At 35.5% G+C, this 14,042-nt stretch overlaps 1 protein-coding gene across 6 annotated transcripts in view; it reads left to right on the top strand.

The window, feature by feature from the left end:
* The window catches only part of MCPH1 (microcephalin 1), a 382,408-nt gene that overhangs the window by 19,471 nt on the left and 348,895 nt on the right, over positions 1-14,042 (top strand). For all 6 annotated transcript variants that reach the window (XM_074209531.1, XM_074209529.1, XM_074209530.1 and 3 more), the window contains exons 4-5: positions 11,059-11,146; positions 12,721-12,835. In XM_074209531.1, coding sequence (XP_074065632.1) covers positions 11,059-11,146; positions 12,721-12,835 — 203 coding nt within the window. The remainder of the gene's footprint in view (positions 1-11,058; positions 11,147-12,720; positions 12,836-14,042) is intronic.

Genomic DNA, 14,042 nt, shown 5'->3' with positions numbered 1-14,042 from the left:
GGGAGAGAAAAAAAAGTAAAATTAAAAAATAATAGTAATAATTGTAGGTATGGCCAGGTGGCACAATGGGCAAAGCACCAGCCCTGGAGCCACGAGCATCCAAGCTCACATCCAGTCCCATAGACCCAACAATCACCCAGTCATGTGACATGCAAGCCACCCGATCCCCACTGCCCTGCAAAAACCAAAAAGAAGAAGAAGAAAAAAAGACCCAAAATAAAATAAAATAGTAATAATAGTAGGGGTGGCTGGGTGGCAGACAGAGCATTGGCCCTTGAGCCAGGAGCACCTGGGTCCAAATCCGGACCCAGACACCCAAAGATCACCCTGCTATGTGACCCCAGGCAGGCCACCCAGCCCCACTTGCCCTGCACCCTCCCCCAAATAATAATAACAAAAATTGTGCTTCAGTCTTTGTTCCAACACCAACAACTCTGTCACAGGTGGATCACATGCTTTATGATAAGTCCATCACAAAAGTTACTTCCATATTTTTCCAACGTTGCCATTGCTGATGGCAACTCCCTCCTTTCTTATTTCTCCACTACCATGTACTATATTTTCTCTCTCCTTTCACTCTGACTCTGCTGTAGGGTCACTGAGTGGCGCAGCAGACAGATCCCTGGTCCTGGGGCCAAGAAGCCGTGAGCCCCCATACCACCCCTTAGGCCCAGAATCCACCTGGCCCTATGGTCCTGGGCAGGCCATCCAATCCCAGCCCCTTGCAAGAAGTAAAAAAGAAAATGTGTTATATCTGAGCAGTCTCCCCCTGTGGTCCATCCTCTCCTCCTTTATTCACATCCTCACCCCTTCCCCCTGCTCCCCCCTCCTTCTTACTCCAGATGTCTATACCCCATTGAGTATATTTGCTGTTTCCTCTCCTAGCCATCTCTGATGAGAGCAAAGGTTCCCTCATTCCCCCTTGCCTCCCCCCTTCCATGTCATTGCAATAGCTCATTGTAATAAAAAAAAAATCTTATTATGTGAAATATCTTGGACTATTCCCCCTCTCCTTTTTCTTTCTCCCATTCTATTTCCCTTTTTTTTCTATTGACTCCATTTTTACACCATATTTTATCTTCGAATTCAGCTTTCTCCTTTGCTTCAACTATAAAAGCTCCCTCTACCTGCTCTATTAACTGAGAAGGTTCATATGAATATTATCAGTATCATTTTTCTATACATGCAGTTCATTCTCATTAAGTCCCTCATATTTCCCCCCCCCCCTCCTCCAATCTCCATGCTTCACCTGAGTCCTGTATCTGAAGATCAAACCTTCTGTTCAGCGCTGGCCATTCCAAAAGGAACCTTTGAAATTCCCCTGGTTCATTGAAAGTCCATCTTTTTCCCTGGAAGAGGACATTTAGCCTTGCTGGGTAGTTCATTCTTGGATGCATTCTAAGCTCTTTTGCCTTCCGGTATATTGTATTCCAAGCCCTACGAGCTTCCAATGTAGCTGCTGCTAAGTCCTGTGTGATCCTGACTGCAGCTCCACGATATTTGAACTGTGTCCTTCTGGCTGCTTGTAATATTGTCTCTTTGACTTGGGAGTTCTGGAACTTGGCTATAATATTCCTAGGGGTTGGTTTTTGGGGATCTCTTTCTCGGGGTGGGGGGGGGATCAGTGGATTCTCTCCATTTCTGTTTTGCCCTCTGCTTCTAGAATATCAGGACAATTTTCCTGTAGTAATTCTTTGAAAATGATGTCAAGACTCTTTTCCTGATCATGACTTTCAGGTATTCCAATAATTTTTAAATTATCTTTCCTAAGTCTGTTTTCCATATCAGTTGTTTTTTTCAATGAGATATTTCACATTTTCTTCTAATTTTTCATTTTTTTTTGGTTTTGAAGTATTGATTCCTGATTTCTGGTAAATTCATCAATCTCCCTGAATTCTGTTCTTTGTCTGAAGGATTTGTTCTCCGCAGAGAGTTTTCTTATCTCTTTTTCCATCTGGCCAATTTTGCTTTTTAAAGCATTCTTCTCCTCAATAACTTTTTGAACTATTTTATCCATTTGACCTAAGCTGGTTTTTAGCATGCTATTTTTATTTTCTTCAGCATTTTTGGGGGGTTTCCTTGACTAAGCTGCTGACTTCATTTTCATGTTTTTCCTGCATCTCTCTCCTTTCTTTTCTCAGTTTTTCTTCCAACTCCCTCATTTGATTTTCAAAGTCTTTTTTGAGCTCTGTTATAGCCTGAACCCAATTTCTGTTTTTCTTGGAGTCTTTAGATGTAGGAGCTTGTGCTTCCTCGTCTTCAGACTGAGTGTTTTGATCCTTCTTGGGCTCATTTGCAAAATATTTCTCAATAGTCTTCCTCTTATTTCTCTGCTTGCTCATTTTTCCAGTCTGGGCCTGGTTTTGGGGTGCTTCCTGAGCTTTGGGGATACTCCCACAAGGGTCTCAGTGTGTGAGGCTCTGTCCTCCCTCCTGGTCTGTGGATGACCATAAGCGCCCCCCTTTGCCATGGGCCAAGGTAGGGGGGGCCCTGCTGTTCTATGGGGGGGCCTAGACTGCGATCAGGATCTAAATGTGGTCAGAGCCCCAGAGTCCTGTTCTAAGGGCAGAGGACAGAGCTTTGCAGTCTCTCTTCACTCCCCTCCCTCAGCTCAATGGGCTCATGCCCTGGGGGCTCCTGCTTATGGGCTCTGCCTGCTTCTGTTTCCTGGATCAGAGCTGGGGAAAGACCAAGCTGCTTGCTATGTGCCCTGAGGGCTCTCTCTGGCAGAGGTCCCCGCTGTTCCCCCACTTTGTGCCGGTGCTCCCGGGGTGCAGCTCAGGAGACTCCCCCGCTGCTGTGAGCTGAGACTCCCAGCACCCTGGGGCTGCCTCCGGGAGGCTGAAGTTCTTTGGCTCTGGGGGGCTGCCCCTCCAACCTGGGGGAGCAGAGCCTTTCTGCTTTTTTCCAGGTTACCTTGAGTAGGAGAACTGCCTCACTGGGTCCCTTTGTGGGTTCTGTCTCTCGAAAGTTTAGTTAGAGTCCTTAGCTTATGAGTTTTATCAGAGAGCTCCTAAGACTTGATCCCTTCATGTAGCCATCTTGGCTCTGCCCCAAGATCAATTAGTCTAATCATTTCTGAAATAAATACAAAACAACAAAAAAAGCCTTTTTTTCTTTTGCTGATTTTCTGACTCAAAAACCAATCTTTTCAACACATTCTACCTCATTTTCCCTATATTTAAAGTAGCATAATATCAATCGACTTTTTGAAACTATAGAGAATAGGGAAGTTTGTTTTGATATTATGTGTAATAGACAATAGAAAATATTAAAACTAAAAAAATTTTTAACAGCATTGGGTGATTCCATCTTTCACTTGAAAGAAAATAAAACTATTATGTTCTAAAAATTAAAGGAAAAATATAAAAATTGTCTTAATTGTATAATGTAGTTATAGCTGCCATGTAATAACAATGTAGGCAAAATTTTGAGTTTAATCCTTTTTTAGGATCAGTTAATTTTATTGTATTTACTTCTCACTATAACCCCTAGCCAGCTAGCATGCAAAAGGAAGACCAGGCAAGATGATTGAATCAAAATGAGTTAAGTCCATTCCAGCTGCTAGAAAAACAACTCTGAGCATATTCATGATAGGTGGTAGTTATGCTTTTTTCACAAGCAGGAAATAGCCCCTTACTATATTAGACAACTATTGTATTAATTAAATCTATAGTATGGGCTACCTTATTCCAGTTCCCCACTTCATTTTCTTTCATCCTTATCTTCCTCAATCCCAACCCACCCACCACTTCCTTTGTGTCCTCTAGAAACCACATTCCTCTCATCTACTAACCCTATCCAACAGCTTTGGCTAACTTATGTATCCCTGGCTATCCTTTCTGGTACTTCTTATTGTTCAGTTATTTTTTTCAGTGTCTGACTCTTTGTGACCCCATTTGGGATTTTCTTTGTAAGGATTCTGGAATAGTTGGACACATCCTTCTTAGGATCATTTTATAAATAAGGAGCAGAGGCAAACAAAACTAAATCGCTTGCCCAGGATTACATAAGTGGCTGAGGGCAGATTTGAATTCAGGTCCTCCTGACTCAAAGACTAACACTCTATCCACTGTGCCACTTAACTGCCCTCGATACTGCCTTTCCTTCACACTCTAACAACTTGATCCCAAACCTCTCTCTCCAACCTTAACAGACAGTATTTCTCTCCTGCATTCTTCAAAACACCCACTGTTGGGGTTTTTTTCCTTCTTCCTTAAAAATGCCTTCCCATCTCTTCTGTGCCTTTCTTTGCCCTTGCTATTCTCCATGCTGGGAATGTTATTCATTTTTTATTCTGCCTTATGAAATTTCTCTCTTCCTTCCAGAAGCAGCACAAATGTCACTTTATACATTGAACTGGAGCCCCCAGCTACTAGTACTGTCCTTCCCAAATTACCTTGTATACAAGCACTTAGAAATTGTTCTTTTATATTTATATTGTTTGTCCTTTATTTTCCTTGCTTATTTTTAACATTCATTAAAACATTTTTTATTTAAAATTTTCTCCTTCCCTTTTGCCTCTCCTGCCACCCATTGAGAAAGCAAGCATTATATCAATTATTGTATATATTTTTACATATATATATATATATTCCCATTAGAATGTAAGTTCCTTTCAAGTAAGAATTAACTATTTTATTTTTTGTAGTCCCAATGCCTATTATAAGGTCTGGCACATAATAGTTGCTTAATAAGTATTCTTTGATTAGTTACTAGATTTTATATATAGGAATTGATTTGTACATTTCTTTCCTAGTGCTTTGGATGTAGGAGAAAGTGTTTAACTGAATTACACTGCAAAGGAGGTAACTAGTTCTCTGTCTAGATGCCCTATCAGTCATTATGAAAGAAATATACCATGATGTGACCTTCTTCCTCTTTATCTTCCAACTACCTCTTTTATCTGTCATCCTGTGTGCTATGGTGTCACATCGTACTGTGGCAAACATGTTTGAGCTAAGTATCTTGGGATATATTTTTAAGCAATGAAACCTAACACTGGTGGGATTATGGAGAATCAGGTACATTCATTCCTTACTGGTAGATTTTTTAAACTTGGAGAATCTTTTTGGAGAACCATTACACAGTGAAAATTATAAATAATGTTTGACCATCTTATTCAGTTATTGGTTAGATGCCTTGAAAGTGTTATCAAGAACAACAAAAAAAAAGCTGTCTGATCAGTTATTTTCTTAACAATATCATGTTACTGCAAAAAAAAAAATGATTGCAACTTAAATGTCCAAAGCTGGAGGAACAGTTAAATTCTGATAAATAATATAATGGACTACTGTAATCTCATTCTGATGATAAAATATGAAGTATGAAGAAATCTGTAAAGAATTTTATAAAATAGTAAAAAAAACCAATGAAAGAAGAATTAGAATAACAGGTTACATGTTAAGACTGAATTAGGAGGAAAAGTTAATGCTATAAATAGATGAAGAAAGAATCTTGATGTGAATTTAAATTGAGACTGAAAAGATATACTTTATGCATTTAAATTAATTATTCATAATATAAAAATTACTAAAATTTAACTGGTTATTTATATTTCAATATGTATTCTTTTTTAAAAATAGCTAATTTTATCTTTTGCAATTATAGGCAAAGATAGTTTTTAACTTTTGTCTTTTTTGTAAGATTTTAAGTTCCACCTTTTTCTACATCCTTCCTTTCCCTCTCCCCTCCCAGTCACAGTGAATAATATAATATAGGTAATATATGTACAATCATGTTTAACATCTCCATATTAGTCATGTTGTGAAAGAAGAATAAGAACCAAGGGTGAAATAAAACTCTTAAGAAAGGGTCAAAAACATAAAACAAATTTTAAAAGTGAAAATAGTAGTTTGGTTTGCATTCAGACTCCATAGTTTTTTCCTATGGATCTGGGTAGCATTTTTCCATGTCAAATGTTTTATAATTGTCCTTGATGACTGAACTGTGAGAAGAGCTAAAGTCCATCATAGTTGATCATCACACAGTGTTGCTTTTAATGTGTATATTAATAATATGTTCTTAGTGAAATACTTCATTTTAGAAAATAAAATAATGAATCTGTTTACTATGGAAAAGAATAATTGTTAATGAAAGAGTCTTTTGTGTAAATTCTGTTTATAGCATTATGGAGACAGGTTGACTCCAGTAGAGTTTTTAGTCATCAATAATCGCAAAGTACTTTTGAATGTGTGATATTTTATTTTAGGGGCTGAAAGTATAGCAGGTGATAAGTAACTAGGTCTTGAACTAGGTTCTTTTTTTTTTTTTTTAGGTTTTTGCAAGGCAAATGGGGTTAAGTGGCTTGCCCAAGGTCACACAGCTAGGTAATTACTAAGTGTCTGAGACCGAATTTGACCCAGGTACTCCTGATTCCAAGGCCGGTGCTTTATCCACTATGCCACCTAGCCACCCCTTGAGCTAGCTTCTTAAAAATGGGTTAGATTTAAACAAGTTTATGTAGAAAGAAATAGTGTGAGCAAAGGCATGTTTTTCTTGTCTTTATGTTGTTCTTGATGGTACTTTCAAGGCATCTAACCAATAACTGAATAATATGGTCAAACATTATTTATAATTTTCTATGTGTAATGGTTCTTCACAAAGATTCTTCTAGGTAGAGGCTAGGTTGTGGCAGCTCTTGAATCCTGTAGGAATTTGGAAAGTTTTTTGAGGGAGTACTCAAGAAAAATCATTTTGGCAGGGTTACTCTGTAAAGTTCAGGTAGGAAGGGAATTATATTTTCAAAGCCATACTTCAGCCCAAGCCTATGTATTGTTTTTTTTAATTTTCTACTAAGATTGCACTGTGACACTTTTGAGTTTTTCTTCCATATCTCTACTGCTGCTACCAATCCATGCATAGCATGAATGTTCTGTCTAGTTCACTCAGGGCAGATTTTTTAAAAGATGATCATGAAAAAGCAAATAAAGTAAAATAAGAGAAACTCAACAGGGACACATTAGTGTCAGTTTATAGAAACCTGGCATTTGTATAGTATTTTAGGTGCTTTTGGCATATCTCATTAATCTGTAGTTCAGTAGAAAAAACACTGACTTCAGAATCCAGGTACCTGGATTCAGATTCTACCTTGAATCCTTTGAATGACTCTGGGCAAGTCATTGAATCTCCTTGGGCCTTAATTTCCTCATTTGTAAAATGAAAGTATTGGACTAGGATAGAGGATCTCTCCCAATTTTACATCTATGACCCTGTGTCCAATCCATGAAGTACTTTATTGGTATTATTACTGTTTTTGCAGATGAGTAAATTGAAGCAGTAAAAATTAAGTGACTTACTCGTGGCATATAGTTAGTTTCAAATATCACTCTCTCCTGATTCCAAATCCAGCATACTTCATTAGCCTCCCTAAAGAGGTCTGAAAAGATTTTCTCAAAATATTTGTTAATTCAATTATAACTGGCCAGTAGTTTCTCAGGCTAAATTAGTTCTCTTCATATCTTGGTATAGCCTCCCAATGTTGACCAGTGGTCAATTTTTTAAAAAATTCAAGCTTGTGTTTATCTGACCCCTAATTCTATTTTGTTTCACAGATGATTTTCCTCCTTTGACCCCTCCCAGTTACAAGGCGGCTGGGTCAGATAGACAGAAACTGATTATATAAACTTTCTTGGGGTCATTTTGAGTCATTAAGATTATGCCAGTTTACATATACAATGGGGCAATTAGGTGTTGCAGTGGATAGAGTGCTGGGCCTAAAATCAGGAAGGCTCATCTTCTTGAGTTCAAATTTGGCCTCAGAAACTTACTATCTGTGAGTTCCTGGGCAAGTAACTTAACCCTCTTTGCTTCATTTCCTCATCTGCGGAATGAACTAAAGTAGCAGACCTTTCTAGTATCTTTGCTAAGCAAATCTCAAATGGGGTCATAAAGAGTTCGACTTGACTGAAATAATTGAACAACAATTATGTACTATTAAGCCCAGTTACCAGCAACCAGGAGGAAAAAGACATTTCTTCACAGACTGGATGGGAGAGAGACTATAGGCAGGAGGACAATTAAGAAGCCTATAATAGTTCAAAACTTGAGAGAACAAGATTCTAGACCAGAGTGGGAATAGAAATGGAAAAAAAAAAAGTAGATATGAGTTATTGCAAAGACTACATGTTTGGGAAAAGGAAGTAATCGAGGGTGATTCTAGGATTTTGATTTTTGAAGAATGATAGTACCATTCATTAAGAGAAATAAGAAAATTCAGAGGGAATTGTATTTAGTAAAAAAGAGTTTAATTTTTGATATGTTTAATTGGTTATATACATTTAAATAATAAATACCACTGAATACCTTTAAATAATGACTGTCATTGGAATGCAAATTACCTTAGTCTATTGTTGCATTAAAGCTTCTATCTGTTCAAAACTACTAATCTTGAAATAAATATGTACATATTTATGCCACACATATGTATATGTAAATACATGCATATATGTGATATATTTATCATATATTACTCTAGAGGACTACAATATCAAATTGTAATTAATAATAATGTTTCAAGAAAATATTTTAAGTGATATATTTAGTGATAGGGATTAGACCTTTGATTTCATTGGTGTAGGGATTTCCAGGATAATTCTACCAATTCAAGCCAGTACTCTTTTTGCAGTTTTTAGCCGTAGAGAGTTAGTTACCTGGAACATCAATTCTCAAACTTTTTAATCTCAGGACTTATTTTAATTCTTTAGAAATTATTGAAGACCTCCGAAAACTTTTGTTTATGTGGATTTTGTCTATTAATATTTACCACATTTGAAATTAAAACTAATAAACAATTTTTAAATGTTTATTAATTCATTTAAAAATAACAAGGATAATGGCAGCTAGATGGTGCAGTGGATAGAGCACTGGCCCTGGAATCAGGAAGACCTGAGTTCAAATGTGACCCAGACATTTAATACTGAACTGTGTGACCTTGGGCAAGTCACTTAACCCCATTACCTTGCAAAAAAAAACAAAAAAGTAAAAATAAAAAAAATTATAAACCTGTTCATGTTAAAAAAAAAAATTATCTTGTCCAAAACCTTTAGTGAGAAGAATGACATTTTACGTTTTTGGAGGTACCATTAATGGGGAAGCTAAGTGGTTCAGTGAATAGAATTCTGGACTTAAAAATCAGGAAGGTCTGAGTTCAAATGTGGAATCAGACACTTCTTAACTGTGTGATCCTGGAAAAGTCACTTAACCTTGTTTGCCTCAGTTTCTTCATCTGTAAAATGACCTGGAAAAAGAAATGGCACCCTATTTTGCCAAGAAAACCCTAAATGGGGGTCATGGAGAGTTGGACATGACTGACAGATTGAAGAACAAATAATAGACAGTTGCATTCATTTTTCTTCTTCTGCATTGCATCTATCGGAATATGTTCTTTTGGTTAAAGTATATGAAGAAAATTTAGCCTCACACTTAGGTAGTAGAAAAAGGGAGAAGAATTTTTAGTCTTCAAATAATGGTGGATCTTCTTTGATACTATGCTAAAAGTTGACAAGTAGTGTATTTTTTTAAAACTTAGTTGTAATGTGGTATCTGAAATCATACAATGAATTTTTTGTACTCTGAACATTATAAACCATTGAGCTATCTTGCACTCTGTCTTGGTGGTTTTATTTCTGTGACACTTTGGATCTTTTTATCCATTCATAATTTTGTATTATGCATTGTTACAGAGATCTTCCAAATATTGACACATTTCATTATACAATATCTATATTATCATCATCTCATCATAAAAGTCATCCAAATATTGTGTCAAACTCACAGTGATAGAACATTTCCAAAATTCTAATTTTCATTTGAAAGTTTGAATTTTAATATTAGCAAGCAACTAAAACTGTTAGCTATTTTTTAATATGACCAATACCTTTCATTCACTTTTGAGAAAATATGTGTCATATACCCAAATTTAAATAATTTCGGCTTGTCAGTCATTCTTACAAGTAAAAATGATATTCCATGAAAATGTGGCTCCTTCATCTCTCAGCTCAATAGTTTCACAAGACTTATTCAGTGTGTAGCAGAGCTGCTTTATGAAGTATAATCAGTGGTTAAATTAAGATTTAATACCCTTAGTTTCTTCTTTTTTTTTGCTTCATCAAGAATATTATTAAGGAAAAGTGACATTTGACTGTTTTTTGAAACTTCGAACACATTATTAGTGAAGAATGCAGTGATGCCTTATATAGTTTGGTCACTGCCTTAATTTGTGCAAAGACTTTTGTGTTACCTACCATTGTGATTGTATCATCAATGTACATGTCAATATAGTTGATTAAGAATAAACCAAAAGGGGGCAACTAGGTGGTGCAGTTGATAGAGCACTGGCCCTGGAGTCAGGAGGACCTGAGTTCAAGTTTGGTCTCAGACACTTAATAATTACTTAGCTGTGTAACCTTGGCAAGTCACTTAACCCTACTGCTTTATAAAAAGGGGGAAAAAAAGAACCAAAAGATTCAAAAGAAGTTATTCAACATTGAATATTTCAGCACTGTTTGTGTTTGTTGCCAAGTATTCACATAATACATCTTTTTTGATGATTAGTTGGTGCTGATATTGGGTGAATATAAGTAAAACATCAAGTCCTGTCATATCTGTGGAGTCTTCCATTTGTTAAGCAAAAGTACAATTTTGCAGTCAAAATTTTAACTGTCTTCATGTTTACACAGGTCATATCGCTTCTGTAAAACTCCACTATACAATAGTTAGAAAATGAGCATGAAAAAGACAAATAACATCTTAGTGTTATTATGAAATTAATTTTGACATCACAGGCACCCTGAGTCTTTGAGATATTCAAGGGTCCTCAGACAACACTTTGAGAACTGCTTGCTTAGAACTTAAGTGACTTGGTCAGGGTCATGCAGCCTAGTACATGTCAGAGTTTAAACTTAATCCCAGGTTTTTCTGATTTTTGAACTTGTTTTCTATCCATACTGCTCTGTTCATATTATTTTAATTGCTGTAGTTGCAAGTTGAATACTTTGAATGTAATAGGAATTCATTTTCATTGAATGGTAACAATGCATTATAAAATTTATTGTTCAGATGCAGGTTAGCTGGTGTTCGAGTTGATGAGTCATTATTTCCTGCAATCAACACTAATGAAGGATTGCCAAGTCTAATTAAAAAAAAAGTGAGTATGAGTATATAACAGTGTGTAATTTTAATGTGCATATTTCTCATAATTGTGAGCACACAGAGAATATATTTAAATATTTAAATTTACTTAATAATAATAATACTAATAATAATATTTATTCTTCATTTTTGAGTAACATCATGGCATCTGGGGAGGTGATGCTATGATAAGTACGTGAATTGTATTTGAGTGAGGGAGTGCTGTGCTAAGTCACCAGCCTAACTTTCACCTCTTTAGTCATCTAAAATCCAATGGCCAGATAGGAATTAGGATGACTGGAGATGACCCTGGATGTGAGGCAGTCAGGGTTAAGTGACTTGCCCAAGGTTGCACAGCTAATAAATGTCTGAGGCTAGATTCAAACTCCCATCCTCCTGACTCCAGAGGCCAGTGCTCTGTCTACTGTGCCACCTAACTGCTATTCTGTATATTCTGATTTTGCTCTCATTAAGTTGAACAAGAACCAGGAGGACTATTGCAATGTTGAAAATAAAATGATTAAGAGAAAACTAGTCTGAGCAGGTATTATGGTAGATATTCCACTGAGATTTCTTCTCCCAATTGTTTCCTTTGTTTAGTTGTTTTATATTTTGGTAATATTACTTTGCTATTTTAAATTAAATATCCTGATTCAAGGTGGGAAGGAACTTTTCAGGATGCCTCCGTTCTACTATCTGACCTTTATGAAAATAAATAAGGAGCAAGAACTTTTTGCTAATACAAGACATAGTAAAGGCACTTAGAGAATTCTCTTTTAGAAGAAAGATATCATCTATCCCATAAAATTATTTCACTTTAAGTTCTTTGATTCAAAGTTAGAAATCATCTCAGTACCCCAGTAACTGCCATATCCTGCATTTAATTGTGGTGAAGAAGAACCATCATTTACATTACGTGCCACGAATTGACAACATCTTCTCTTTAACAAGATTTCCTTTTGCCCTGGCTGTCTTTCCTTATGTCACAAAATACTCACCTCCCCTAATGTTTTTGTAGATTAATAGAGTGACTGAATAGGAAACAGAGATAGAGGGGGGGATCTTAAAATTTAATTCATTTTGAAGAAGAAGATAAAATCTAATGGAAAGAAGAAAATAGCACAAGTTGAAAACAGGCAGCAATATATAAAAATGCAGTTGGAACAAATAATACCATTACTCATCTATAAAAAGATGATTTTAGGGTCATTGATGAGATAAAATATGCAAATGTATCTATTCTTATGGTTTTCATAATTTGTGATATTCTTCCTATGAAGGGCTAATGCAAATCCTCACATGTTTTATTTGTTCTTGGAGAATTGTCTACTTAATTCAGTTCTACACATTTCCTTTTCCATACAGACATACACCTCATAGAGTCAAATGTAACATAACATGGAAGATTACCAATAATTTCTTCTTTGTAATATAAAGGAGTTTCTATAGTTATTTTGTAATTCAGAATCACTAAAGCAATTAACACACTTGCTCTAGAAAGATAGTTTAAGTATATGTGAAAGGGTTATTTTTCCATATTAACCAGGTGTTATGTAATAGTAGTAATTAATATTATCCTCTTTTTAACAGAGGAAGTGCATGCAACCAAAAGACTTTATTCCTCGAACACCAGAAAATGATAGAAGACTTCAAAAGAAAATTGAGAAAATGGCTCATGAACTGAATAATCAAAAAACCGCCATAGGTAAATTAAGTTAAAAACTTATTATCCTTTTTTATTTGAAGTTGATTCAAATAACCCATTGTCAGAGTATAGCCCAATTGAGCTCTATCCTTGGATACCAAAAGAACTGACATGTATAGTTGAGAAATTATTAGTGATATTTGAAAAATTCATATAGAATTGAAGAGGAATCACTATGAGAAAAGGAGCAGTCTGCTGCCTGTAAACTGGAGAGCTTTACTTCATTTCCTGGGAATATTCTAGAATAGATCATTAAAGAAATGCTTAACATGTAGAAAGGGAAATGGTGATTACAAAATGAAGTCAAAATGATTTCATCAAAAACTGGTCATGTCAGACTCACCTAATTTCCATTTTTCATGAATGCTCAACTTGTAGATCGAGAGAAGGCTTATAGATTTAGGATATCTAGAATTTAGCAATGATTCTGATAGACTTTATTAAAAAGATAGCTAAGTGGCACAGTAGATGGAATTCTGAACTTGGAGTCAAGTTGCTATTAGTTCAAATAGAATCACTAGCTGTGTATCCCTTGACAAATCACTTCACTTCTCTCAGCCTCAGTTTCTTCTTCTGTAAAGTGATCATAATAACATCTACCCCACAGGGTTGCTATCAGGAGCAAATACAAAATACAAAGCATTTTGCAATAAATTTTGAATTAATGTTAATTTATTGTTACTGTTATATCATTTATTCCTGTGGAGAAGATAGAAAAGGAGAAGATAATAATATAAATAAATGGATTCAGAACTGGTTGCAATGGCCAGATACAAAAACTGCTTATTAATGGTTCAATTGTAAAGTTTTTAGAAAATAGGAAATAATGTCTATAGCATACTAAAATAATATAATTGTGATTTTCTGATAAATTTTTAACCAATCATTCAAGAATAATTGAAAGTGTTAATGATACCTCATTGTTCTCAACATATCACTAAATTATGCCCAAAATATAATACTGTATCATAAATTTGATATGTTTTTTCATACATTGTGTTTTTTTATAGAAGAAACAATTCCTACATTGAACATTTTTACGGTTTTCCACCAAATTCAAAATTCATTCACACTTAGGATTATCATGTTTGGACCTTAAAAGGTTAAGGACTATTGGATTTAGAGTTGGAAGGGAGTAGAAAGGCAATCTTGACCAACTCCTTCATTTTATAGCTATAACTAAGACCCAGAGAAATAAACTGAATTC

Source organism: Macrotis lagotis, chromosome 1, assembly GCF_037893015.1.
Source record: "Macrotis lagotis isolate mMagLag1 chromosome 1, bilby.v1.9.chrom.fasta, whole genome shotgun sequence".
Lineage (NCBI taxonomy): Eukaryota > Metazoa > Chordata > Mammalia > Peramelemorphia > Peramelidae > Macrotis > Macrotis lagotis.
This window is presented reverse-complemented; position numbering and strand designations above follow the sequence as displayed.